This window comes from Trichechus manatus, unplaced genomic scaffold (assembly GCF_000243295.1).
Source record: "Trichechus manatus latirostris isolate Lorelei unplaced genomic scaffold, TriManLat1.0 scaffold00078, whole genome shotgun sequence".
In the NCBI taxonomy this organism is placed as follows: domain Eukaryota; kingdom Metazoa; phylum Chordata; class Mammalia; order Sirenia; family Trichechidae; genus Trichechus; species Trichechus manatus.
Window position 1 is genome coordinate 384,616 of NW_004444014.1, and position 12,911 is coordinate 397,526.

Below are 12,911 nucleotides of genomic sequence, written 5' to 3' on the forward strand. Positions count from 1 at the left end.
TCTATTATTTCCTTCCCTGCTCCTGTCCTTATCCACCCTTAAACTCAGCTGGTCAGATGGCCTGTGTCAAACTTAGCTTCTGATCAGCTGTCCCAACTCAGAGCCATCCTGTGCATTTCAACACAGCTTTTCTAACATCTTTTATATCAAAATAAAGATACCAATTCACAAACGAGGAACACTACAGGAAATTGTTCATCAAAATTTTATGCCATCTATTATTGTGAGAAAAAAATCTCTACTGCATGACCCAATAGTACATTTGCATGTAATTAAAATTTTCAATATTTTGCATCTATCATGAAAAATTAATGAAAGTATCTCAGGTTTTCAAAACAATACAGTTGTCCAAATTAATCCAGTCCTCATAAATAAATTTTTCTTTTCCATTGCAATCATTATGTTCTCCCACTTCCAGTAATAAACCAGGAGCCCTCTGTGGTTGCCTTTGTGGCCAGGTCAGTTTCAATGTAATTTCAGACAGACTCGAAGTCTCTTTGCCAGGCTGAGTATCTCTGAGTCAGATTCTTTGCTGAAGGCTTGGTGTGGGCCAGCACATCCAAAAAATCCGCGGTGGTCACTGTATCCAACTGGATGGCAGGTAGATTGCTACTCTCTAGATAAAAACAACAGGAACTGCATAACAATCGACCTCTTTGTGATCAATGCTATTGAAATGCTAATAGACCTTCTTTCAAGACAATGCATAATGCAGCATACTTAATGGTTAATGCAGCAAAAGGCAAGACTAAAAATGGTGGAAAGAAAATTCTTTAATGTGCAACCAATTTAGCCCCTGAAGCCCAGACCCCCCTCCCCCAAAAAAGTGACTTAAATGTATTGTTATCAAAGTATTATTTAATATTTATATAGTGCCTCAAATGGATCCAGCCCAACGTCATAGCATGCCAGAGAAATAAAAGCCCGAGCCCTAAGGAGTTTATCATCTGCAGGCAAAGTCAATCCAAAACAGGGCACCAGAGGGGGAATGAGTTGAGTGCATGAGGGATGATTTAACCAAGAACGTGTTGCAAGTGTAAAGACCCACCAAGCACAGGAGCAAGGCTCCATCTGCTGGTGAAAGCTGGATTTTTAAACACAAATTTCTCCCCCAGAGCACCTTCTCCGTGATCCCAACCGTACCTGACTGGTGACTTTCAAGTGTATTAAAGATCTTCCTCACAGGCCGCATGGCTGCCTCCCTGCAGACAAGCTTAATGTCTGAGCCTGAATAGCCCTCCGTCTCCTGAAACAGAAGCAAACCCAGCCACTGGTCAGCAAGCAGAATAGTGGTAGTGATTACATTCTTAGATGCAAGATCCAGTGCCAGGACCCCTGTTTAGATTCTGTACCTGTCACCCATGAACACTATACAAAGATTCCACATAAACAGTGCTTGGGGGAAGATGGTAGGCAATAAACAACTTCCTACGACCACTCAAATACATGCCATAAGGTGCTGGTGGAGGACTGGACAGATCAGGCTACCCAAGCTAGCCTCACGGGCCATTGTGCCCAAATCCAAGAATGATCAGGTTTGGTAGGCACTTTTGTTCTTGTAAATAAGGTCATACCTGCCTTTGAGGAACGTCAGAGGTCATACAAAGCAGGCAACTCTCCTACAAGACCCTGGGCACTGGGTCCCAGTGACAATGGGGATAACGGACATGTACTTAGAGCTTTTCCAGTGGTGAAAGACTTTCACTTTATCTTCACAGGAATCCTTTGTAGCTTATCTGTTACCTCATTTTACAGATGAAGCAGCTGAGGCTCAGAGACTAAGTGGCTTCCCTGAGGTCACGCAGCTAATAATTGGCAGGGCCAGGATGTGACCATAGCATCTCTGATTCTAAATCCTTTGCTATTTCCACTACATCACGTTATTTCTCTCTGATTGAATGTTTCCAAAGGACGGAGAGCTCACTCTTTCATGAAGAACAGGCTCATTGCATTGCTGGGATAGCTTGGATCTTTTCTAAGTGTCTAGAATGAAGAGGCTCCTTAAGACCCCCATCTAGAAAACTATCAAGCTCCGTGGGCAAAGCTTGGCAGCTACCTGGCTCAGCACTTCATACTCCAGCTCCGTGTGCAGCTCCAGGGCTTGGCTCTTACTCACAGGGGGCAGCCAGTGGCGGATCATGGCCTGCCTGGCCTCCTGGCTGGGGAGATCGACCAGAATCCTCTTCTCCAGGCGACGTAACATGGCACGATCCAGCTCCCTGAAATCACATCAGAAACAGAGGACTTGGATGGGGATGTAAACATACTTCCTAAGTGACAACTGTATTTTATGAACAATTTAGCATTACTTCATTGCAGAAAGCAATTCTGCATTTTAACTGTTACTCAGCATCTATACCTGAGTGGGTAGGACAATTACTTCATGCTGTTTGGGAGGAAAAACTAGTTAAAAAAAGAAAGGGATAGAAGGAAAATATACCCCCCAAAAACGTCTCATACCAAGGAGGTAATTAATTTTAGGTGACTTAATTTTGGGGGGAAAAAACCCCAACTAACAACAACCAAACATACGAGCATTCCCATTGTACTTGTAACATGAATTATGAATCTCATTCTGTCAGGGAGTAAATTATTCCTGAAAATAACTTGGGCACCCTGGGAAGTACATTAACCCTTTCAAAACTCTTGAACATTCTGGAGTGAATGCCTTTCTCCCTCTGTTGCTCTAGTCAACTCAAAGAATGAATGCTCCTTCCAGGGTGTCAAAGGCAGATGGCCCTTTGAGACACTCACTCCTGCTCCTTCCAAAGCAGTCAGGCCAGGTTTATGCAATTTTGCAGGTCGTTTCACCAAACTTTTTATTATGTTATTTATTTTGTTGTTGTTGTTGAGAATATACACAGTAAAATGTACACCAGCTCCACAGTTTCTACATGTACAATTCAGTGACATTGTTTACATTCTTCGAGTTGTGCAACCATTCTTACTCTGCTTTTCTGAGTTGTTCCTCCCCCATTAGCATATACTCACTGCCCCCTAAGTTTCCTATCTAATCTTTTGAGTTGCTGTTGTCAATTTGATCCCATATAGATCTGAAACGAGCATAATGCTCAAGGCAGACATTCTTTACTAGTTAAGCTAAACTGTTGTTTAGTTTTAAGAAGACTTTTGGGGATATTTTTGGTTTAAGGTTTAAAGATTATCTTTAAACAATAGTTTAAGGAGTTCATCCAGCCTCCAACCTACCCTTAATCAATGTGATTTTTCCCATTTCACTAGACTTCTTAATATAACATTTTCAAACAAAGAGAAAAGTAGAATAAAACAATGAACATCTATATACCAATCATCTTGACTGAACAACAGTTAATACTTTGCCATACCTGCTTCATACCGATTTATCTATCTATTCTTGCTAAAATATTTCAAAATAAATTATATTGTAAAACCTCACTCTAAATGCTTTAGCATGATTTCCAAAAAAGATAAAGACATTTTCTTACATAGGTTCAATGCCATTATGACACCTAACCAAACTGACACTGATTCCATAGTATGTCTAATGCTCAGTCCATATTCAGATTTCTCCAGTCATCGCAAAATATCTTTTATAATTTTTTCCAGCTAGAATCTAATCAAAGATCACACATTACCAATGGTTATGTTTCTTAAGTCTCTTCTAATCTAAATCAGTCTCTGCCCTGGCCCCTTTTTGAAAAGATAAGGCCAGTTGTAGAATGCCCCACATTCTGGATTTGTCTAGTTTCCTCATGGTATCACATAACTTGTTCCACTATCCCCTGCCCTCTAAGATGGAAGTGAGATCTAAAGGCTTAATCAGATGCATTGTTGGCAAGAATATTTCACAGGTGATGTTGTGTTTTCATATTACATCACATGGGGATCCACATAATGTCTGTGTGAGAATCTCACTGTTAGTGACGTGATGTTTAATTAATTACTGGGATCACCTGGTGACCACAGATCGCCCCAGCTCCACTGCAAAGGAAACATTTTATCTTTGCAAGTAGTTAAGTATTTGATGTACAGTACTTGGCACCTTGTGGATCCCAGTTCCCTATCCCCTTGCTAAATGATTTTAGCATCTGTGAATGATCTTTGCCTAAATCAGTTATTTCACAAGAGGTTACAAATCGGTGATTTTTCAATTTTACACTCCAAATGTGTTAGCTGGAATTATTTTGTAGAGCTTTCCCTCATCAACTGGAGTTGTTTAGCTACCCTGATCTACCATTCCTATTATCAACAGATCATTTTAAGTGTGAGCCTGAACCTTTTTATATTAAAATTTCAAGATCCTAGAGGGGAGGGAAACAACTGTTTGACTTTCTGATATAGACGTTAGAAAATGCCTGTGTTCTGGTCTGGCTTAACCATTGTTAAACAGCAAGAGTGAAATATCATCGCCAGGTATTTCTCATTCATAAGGACACTAAGAATTACCAAAATGTACTCCTGTTTTTCTTACTCTCATTCTGAATCTGCCTCAATATTTCCCTTTAAATTGAAAAAATAAAAAACACACCTCCAGGGAGTGTATCTGAATTCTAAATCAAAGTGAGCAGATTTCTTTAAAGAGTGTGCCTTTTCTTTACTGTTATTCCTCCAATCCTGAGCTGAGAATCCATAGTCCAGCGGTGCCTTAATGCCAATAGCAATGACTGATTTCTTTTTCGCATTTGCTTTGTTCTTTATCAGCCCTAGCCTGTTGAAATTCATTTCACATCAGGGACTCAGTCACTTCCTTCCCTGCACAACCATTCCCCATCTCAAGGCTAACATTTATATTCAAGGCACAGGGTCAAGGATAAGACAAAAACTATGCTTCACTGCAGAATTTTACCTAGCACTCCAATTCATGATGTGTTTACTTCTTTGCTTCAAATGGCTTCCTCCTTGTTCACACACTCAGTGCTGTTATCCACCAGCAGGCATCAGTAATGATGCCATCTCTTCTGATTGGTTGGTACCCCTACCACACCAGTTGTTAAATGTTTTGAATATCCCCTGCACATAACCAACAAAGACATATTATCCTTCATGCCCAAGGATGTTCCAACAGAAAGCTGTCTGTTATTAAGTTTGAAATAAAGAGAATCCATTGCTGATGAACTTAAAATTAACTAAAACCAAAAAAACCAAACCCGTTGCCACTGAGTGGATTTGGACTAAGGCGGCACTTAAAGTGGAGGGGGTGGGGTTGAACACAGTCACTTACCTCTACTTCCTCTTGAAACCTACTAAAACAGCAGTAAAGGTTTTTTTTTTTTAAATGACATAAACCTACCAAACCAAAGAAAATAGAAGAATGGATAGCAATAAAAATTTGAAAGCTGGAAAGCATAACAATGAGTGAAAACTAACTTGGCAGACATGAAAAGCTGATTTCTGAGACAGCAGTGAAGGAAGTTGAGAAACAATCTCAATTGCAGAATCCCCAAGCAACTCAGGATTGGCAGTATCTGATACTTTTAGATGTGAGGGTGAAAGTGGGTTGAAAACAAGAGGATTAGTTGAAAGTTTGTATAAGAAACAGATGATAGATTTTCTCCCCACTTCCTATGGCAGGAGAGCTGCCCTCCTAAACCTTGCAGAGGGTAAAATAAAGGGTCTCTGGACTGGAGGACACCAGGCGCAGTTGAGAACAGAGTACTATACTGAAAACAGGGAGATCAACTGAAAGCCTTACTTTACTAAACTATGAGACACTGGCTCTCTTCCTCTAGATTATTGGCAACCAAGCTCCAGGCAGAAGACTGCAAGAATCTTCACTGGGGAAACTTACCAAACAAAGAGAAAGACCTAAAGACAATGATACTGGGATTTCCCCAACAAAACATCCCAGTCAATCCCCCAGATATGGAGTCCACAGTTAACGAGCCCCTCCTACATGCATAGAGATTTCTATGAATTTTTTTAATGTGTCTCTCATAAACATAAGCAGGCAGCCAAGGAGATCTACACCTGTGGAAAACTCCTAACATGAAGACAGCTAAAAACAAATAAACAGGGTGGTGGTAGAGGAGCACCTTGAAGAAAACAGAAACATGCAGGGAGATGAAAACTTCAAAGAAAAGAAAAAGTCATTGCTATCCTCAGAGAGACATAAGAAAATATTACATCCATGAAACAAGAACACGATGCTATCTAAAAAGAACACTTGGAGAGAAACAACAAAACAAAATAACTTGGGAACACAAAATAAGATAGAAGAAATTAAAAACACAATAGAAAAGTTAGAAGATAAATCTCAGGAAATCTCTAAGACAGCAGGACATGAAAGATACACACACAAACACACACACACACACACACACAAACACACACACAGATATAGATTTAAAAGGAGAAAGAAAAGGCTTTTTTTTTTTTTTTAATGAGAACATTAGTCCAGGAAAGCCAACTTACAAATAACAGGAGTTACAGAAAAAGAACAGAGAAAACAGAGGGGAGGATACCATCAAAGAAATAATTCAAGAAAATTTCTCAGAGCTGTAGGAAATAATTTTCTGGATTCCAAATATCAATAAAAGCTAATGCTTAAATAACAGTTAAGTGGCAGGTACTGTTTTAAGTATTTTGCAGATATTAATTCCTTTAATTCTCACAACAACCCTATCCTTATCCCAATTTTGCAGATGAGAAAACTGAGGCACAAAAATGTTAAGTTACTTGCCCAAGGTCAGAAAGCTTATGAATGGCAGTGCAAGATTTGAATCCAGTCAGACTCTACAGTATGTGCTTCAGTCACTGTGCTGATTCCAGCACAGTAACTGCAAATAAACTCCCATCAGGTCACATCATGGTGAAATTTCAGAACACTTAGAACAAGGAGAGAGTTGTAAAAGCCTTCAGAGAGAAAAGACAGGTTACATACAGTGGGTCAAGAATAAGACTTCTCAATAACAACATGGATATTAAAAGAAAGTAGAGCAGCCAATGTCACAAAATAATCTGTACATTAATTGTTTAATAAGAAACTAATTTGCTCTGTAAACTTTCACCTAAAGCACAATAAAAAGAAAAAAAAAAAGGAAAAGAAAACAATGCCTTCAAAATTCTGAGGAAAAAAAAATTCCAGTGTATAAATCTATATCTGGTCAAACCATCAATTAAGTTGGAGAATAGAATAAAGATATTTTCAACATGCGGAGTCTAAAATTTACTATCTATGCATCTTTTATCAGGAAAAGGGAGAGAGTAAACCAAATCAAAGGGGTACATGGGATTCAAAAAACAGAGGATCTGACACGGAAAGAAGAGGAAACCTCCAGAATAATGAGCTAAGATTCCAGGGTCTCATCTATATACTAGGTGCAGAGGACAAGCAGTTCAGTTTGGAGCTGGTAAGAGGGCTCTGAAAGAGTCCCTGACCGAGCAGGAGAAAAGTGGGGTGCAGAACTCAAATTCCAATAAAAAGACCAGACTTAATGGTTTGATTGAGACTGGAGGGACCAGAAGACATGGCCCCTGGACTCTCTGTTAGCCCAAAACTAAAACCATTCCCGAGGCCAATTCTTCAGACAAAGATTAGACTGGACTATGGGACATAAAATGATAATCGTGAAGAGTGTGCTTCTGAGCTCAAGTAGATACATAAGACTAAATGGGCAGCTCATGTCCAGAGGTGAGATGAGAAGGCAGAGAGGGTGAGGACCTGGTTGAATGGACACGGGAAATCCAGGGTGGAAAGGAGGAGTGTGCCGTCACAGTATAGGGAGAGCAACTAGGGTCACATAACAATGTATGTATACATTTTTGTATGAGAGACTAAGTTGAACTGTAAACTTTCACTTAAAGCACAATTAAAAAAAAAAAAGAAGGCTCTGGAAGACATGTCTCCAAGAAGATGAAACTGATAAGATACCTGGTGCATTTGAATGTATCAAGAGTCAATTTAGACAGCAGAGAATTGTGGCTGAATTAGTAGGAGGAGAAGGTGAAATGAGAGGATGGGAAAGAAAAGTGGGGATCTTTTAATAGAGAAATGAAACAATTATATCACATTTTATTAATTCAGTTCAGTTCAGCAATATTTACTGCTGCCAAGTATAATGCCTGCCAAGAATCTTGCCTCCAATCAGCAGAAATGATTAAAACAAAACTCCTACTTATACGTAACAAAAGGCAGTATTAGGAGATTTTAGCCTTGGGCTACTGGAATGTTGATCCTGTAACTGTCAAAGATAAAATAAGACTTGATATCGGACAGAAGGCCATAAAGGAGGAAAGACTAAGCGTGAAGAGATAGCACTGGGGGTAATGAGCAGCTGCCAAGCTTTATTCCAAGGCCTTTCCTTGGATCAGCTGCTTGCTTTTGAAAAGGCAGGGACTGTAGAAAGAAAGTTCTTTTGTAGGGGCACCTTCTTCTTGGTCTCCCCATGCCATCCAGAGCACCTCTCATTTAAAAGAAAAACCAGAATTCCCAGAATGCCCTGAGAAAATGGAGTTATGCAGAGGGACGTAGGAAAATAAACCCTCACTACAGATGTCTGTATTGATCAGCTAATGCCCTAAAGCAAGAGATTTACCTCAAAACTGCTTGCGGGCGCAAAATAAGTGCAACTCTCTGACAGCCAGGCCTGATGAATGCACTTTTAATGACATCAATAATAATATAATCATACAGGGGAGGAAACAAAGGACAAATGGAATGTACCCAGGAATCATTCTTTATGCCAATATATTTATATTAAAAAAAAAAAAATGTAACCTGTGGCAACCAGAAAACACTCCTCTTAGGTCCTGCACTTTGTTTTTGAAACCTAGTTATTCTGTTCTCATCTCCTTTCTCTTGCTTATTTGGTACTTCCATCACCTCAAAGGTCAAAAACAACCAGCAAGCCTGAGATACGTAACTCACGTTAAACACAGCAAAGGCTAACAAAACTTAGAGCCTGGCGCATGGGACCTATGCCCACTGCTGTGTAGAAGTGGGTAGGTGCTACCTACCTAGACCATCTAGACAGTTTACATGAGCTCTTGCATCTGAGATCCTGGGTCAAACCTTCAGGTCCCTTCCTAAGCCCTTTGGCCTGTCTCCCCTGTTAAACCATGTGGTTCCTGGTAAAGACATCATTCCAAATTGCACAGAATTTGGCAACAAAACATAACTCTAGTTTGTCCATGCAATCGTTAAAATATATTAAATTTAAACTATCTTAGCACGGTAGGAGATGTAACCTTCAGTTTTATAAGCAAAGTCTTTGTAGTACATCAATAACCAACATGAAGTGAGTGATCATGACAATTCTTGAACAGCACATTGAGGAACTGTAATATCTTTGGTAGATGATGGGGAACCAATGAATAAAGCACTGAAGGTTACTCTGCCCCCCCACAGTGAGCCCTGCATAAGCTGACCCCTACCTACATTTCCCACTGGGACCAGACTGGTCTACTTGCCATTCCCTGAATATAACTTTTTCCATTCTAGTTCTGAGCATCTACTCTGGTCATTTTTGTTATGTGGAACCTCTATTTTGTCTGTCAAAAGCCAGGTCATTTTTACAGCCCTGTTCAAGTACCCTATAAAGGCATTTTAAAAATATCTGTCATCAGAAATTGCCTTTCTTCCCTGTACAATTCTACTCGTCTGTACAACACACTTCTTTCCTCGTTGTATCAGAATCACCCATAAACTACATGTAGAGGACCATGGACTTGATATTATTACATGGGATATTGAAGTTTTGTATGGAGAGAAGCAATTTCAAGCAAGACAATTTGACCACTGGTAGGCATAAAAACACTATGAAAGATAAAAAGCCCGCAAGCATGACTAAATGCAACTGCAAGGAGGATGCAGCCGTCAGGGCAGGGCAACTTAATGTAAACCAAAGGGTTTTCCAGTGGAACACTGGTCTTGTGAGATGCTCCTTGAGGAAAGGATTCTGGGGTCAGATAAATGTGGAAAGTACTGTTTTATCATTATTTTTTCTTGGAGAATCACAATGCACAATAGCATCTTAAAGACACCAAGAAGTCTTGCTATGGGGAAACCAGCTGAACTGTTTTTAACTCAGTACCTCTTGAACTCTCATTTTTGGCACCTAGACAGTGCAGACCTGTGCAGACCACCCTTAGAGGAATGTTGATCAGGAGGGTTGTGATAGTCAAGGCATGAGGCCAAAAGATAGGACCACAGAAAGGACAGCTTCCCCTGGGGCCCAGGGATGCATGTGTTTACTGTGGAGAGAATTGGGGTTGTGTCCCCTGATCTCTTCCATCACATGCATACATTTCTACAGAAATATCCTGTCAGAGAGAGACAGTTCTTAAGGGAAGAAGTCAGTTTACACAAGTGATAGAAAGACAGCCAGGTTGGTAATTGCCCCACAACCAAAAAAACCAAATCCATTGCTGTCAATTCAATTCCGATTCATGGCAACCCGTGTGTTACAGAGTAGAACTGCTCTATGGAAGCAGATCGCTAGGCCTTTCTTACATGATACCACTGGGTAGGTTCGAACCACCAACCTTTAGGTTAGTAGTCACGTGCAAACCACCTGCACCACCCAGGGACCTGCAACTGCCCTAAGAGGTGTTCCAAATTTGGCTGGCTGTTTAGTGAATAAGTAGAAGTTACTTGGTGATGACACGGGGGAGCCACTGCTTGTGGACAGCTCCTTTTCCACACTACTTTTCCCCCAAACAAATCAAGACTATTTCATTCCCAGTGCAATAATCTCCAGAATCTTATACTTTATTCTAAAGGTTACCTTTTTTTGTTTGTTCTTAATCCAGAGCTGGGTCATACCAGGTGTCTAATTTTTAAGAGGGTTACTGGAATTTCTAACCCTTTTGCAAACAACAAGTTAAAGATGAGTTTCAACATGCTTCACACATACAGTCTTCACACCTTATTTGTACAAACTACCATTGAGTTAAATAGACATCTAAAGATGGCATTTGCCTTAATGGCCCTGTTCAGTATCTTGTTTCCCTCCGGACTCCTAGGCCTGAGTTTGTGAATACTCAACAATTGAGGAGGGTCAAATTAGCCCTAATTGTGTTCGCTAAACATTTCTTACATGGCTATTACTTTAAGTGGTAATATTAAAGATGCAACATTTGTTATTCCTCTCATTGCTTATTTACACATCAAATGACACAGATGAGCTGTTATTTCTTGCTTCCTTCTGGACCTCTCTGTGATGCTTTAGACTAAGGGAGGTGCTCCTCGGAGGAGAAATGCTGAATAAACAAAGATGCTGGCTGCCGTCTCCCTGTGGAACAGGGAAAACACAACCGTCCCTTTGAGATGGAATGGATTTGTCTAGCCAATGCGGTAAGGGATAGCTATGGATGAGAAGATGCTATGGATGAGAAGATGCTATGGATGAGAAGCACCACTAATTATAAACAATTTCCTTTGGGATTTTAGGACTGGGTTTTTATATAGATTGGTATGATTTAGTTATTCCCCCCAATAGGACAGGCTGCTTGAATCAGATAAGCTTATTCCCTCATCTAAGACCCTGAAGTCAAGAAAAAAGGTCTGTCCCAAACTTCTTGATGAAAAATACACGATTTTCTCAAAAAAAGACTTCGGCAATAAGTAATAAAGGAGTTAAAAAAAAAAATCTAAATCCTTTGATACACTAATGCTACCTCCAGAAATCTGCAGAAATAATCAGAAGTTAAAGATTTTTATGCAAGGATTTTTATTTCAGAGTTATTTATAATGCAGAAAATTTGAGAGCATCATATATGTTCCACAGAAAAGGAATGATTAACTAAATTATGGTATTTGCACATGAGAGAGTTTTGGTCAGCCAATACAAAATCCAATTTTCAAGGATTATTTAATAACATTGGAAATGTTCTTACTCTAATGTTAAGAAATGAAAGCAGGACACAAGTGGGAATACAAAATGATACAACTTCTATGAGGGGAAATTTGGCAATCTCTATCATAATTTCATGCACTTTAACCCGTGGACCCAGCAATTCTACTTCTAGGAACCAACCATGAAGATACACAAAGTGACACATGCACATTATTTTTAATAGCAAAAGAGTAGGAATAACCCAAATGCCCATTGTTAGGAGGCCGGTGGGGAAAACTAGCGTACACACAAACGGAGCACTGTGTAGCTATAAAGGGAAAGAAGAAGACTTTATGTACTTATTTGGAAAGACCTCCAGGTTATTTTGTTAAAAGAAAAAAGTAAGATGCAGGAGAGTTTATGTAAAGTGGCACCTTTTGTGCAAGAAAACCAAGTTCAGGGATTTTATGGGGTCCTTTAAAAACCCTTGAGAGATTAGCTGTGGGACATGTGATAGGTTGTCTCTATAGAATGCCTGTCATAACCTTCCATTAATCCAGTGATTCTCAATAAGGGGTGATTTTGCCCTCCAGGGGACATCTGGCAATGCCTGGAGACATTTTTTGGTTGTCACACTTGGTGGGGGAGGTGTTACTGGCATCTAGTGAGTAGAGGCCAGGATGCTGCTAAACATCTTACAATGCGCAAGAGAACCCCCCACAACAAAGAATTAACAAGTCCAAAATGTCAAGAGTGCTGAAGTTGAGAAAAGCTCCACAAACTCCTCTCTCTTAGTTAGGCTAGGTCTGTACCATTTTCCTCATCAAAATGTTACTGCCATGAATACCTTCGGTATTATTACTGACAGACTATGTTATAGACTCAATATAAAATATAATTGCACATTAGAATAAATTGAATTATATTAACATTGTTAAGAACTAAGATTTTCAGCATTAAAGATATAAATATAAAATCAAGTATTTTAAATAAAAACCCTCTAATCTTAAATTTGAACCGGAAGTTCTAGTGTGAACTCTCATTATTTATTTCTTCTTTTAAAAATTATGTATATCCTAGCTCTGTCCAACATGAAGGCCATAATAATCCAGTAGCAAGCAGCACCTATAATCATAAAACTGATCTCTAAATATGATT

The 12,911-nt window shown here is 39.6% G+C and overlaps 1 protein-coding gene across 2 annotated transcripts in view; it reads right to left on the reverse strand.

The window, feature by feature from the left end:
- Positions 1-476: 476 nt before the first annotated feature.
- KATNAL2 (katanin catalytic subunit A1 like 2) overlaps positions 477-12,911 on the reverse strand; it is a 40,785-nt gene continuing 28,350 nt past the window's right edge. For both annotated transcript variants that reach the window (XM_023735374.1, XM_023735373.1), the window contains exons 12-14: positions 2,057-2,219; positions 1,144-1,246; positions 477-616 (exon numbers count right to left, since the gene is read on the reverse strand). In XM_023735374.1, the coding sequence (XP_023591142.1) occupies positions 477-616; positions 1,144-1,246; positions 2,057-2,219 (406 nt within the window). The remainder of the gene's footprint in view (positions 617-1,143; positions 1,247-2,056; positions 2,220-12,911) is intronic.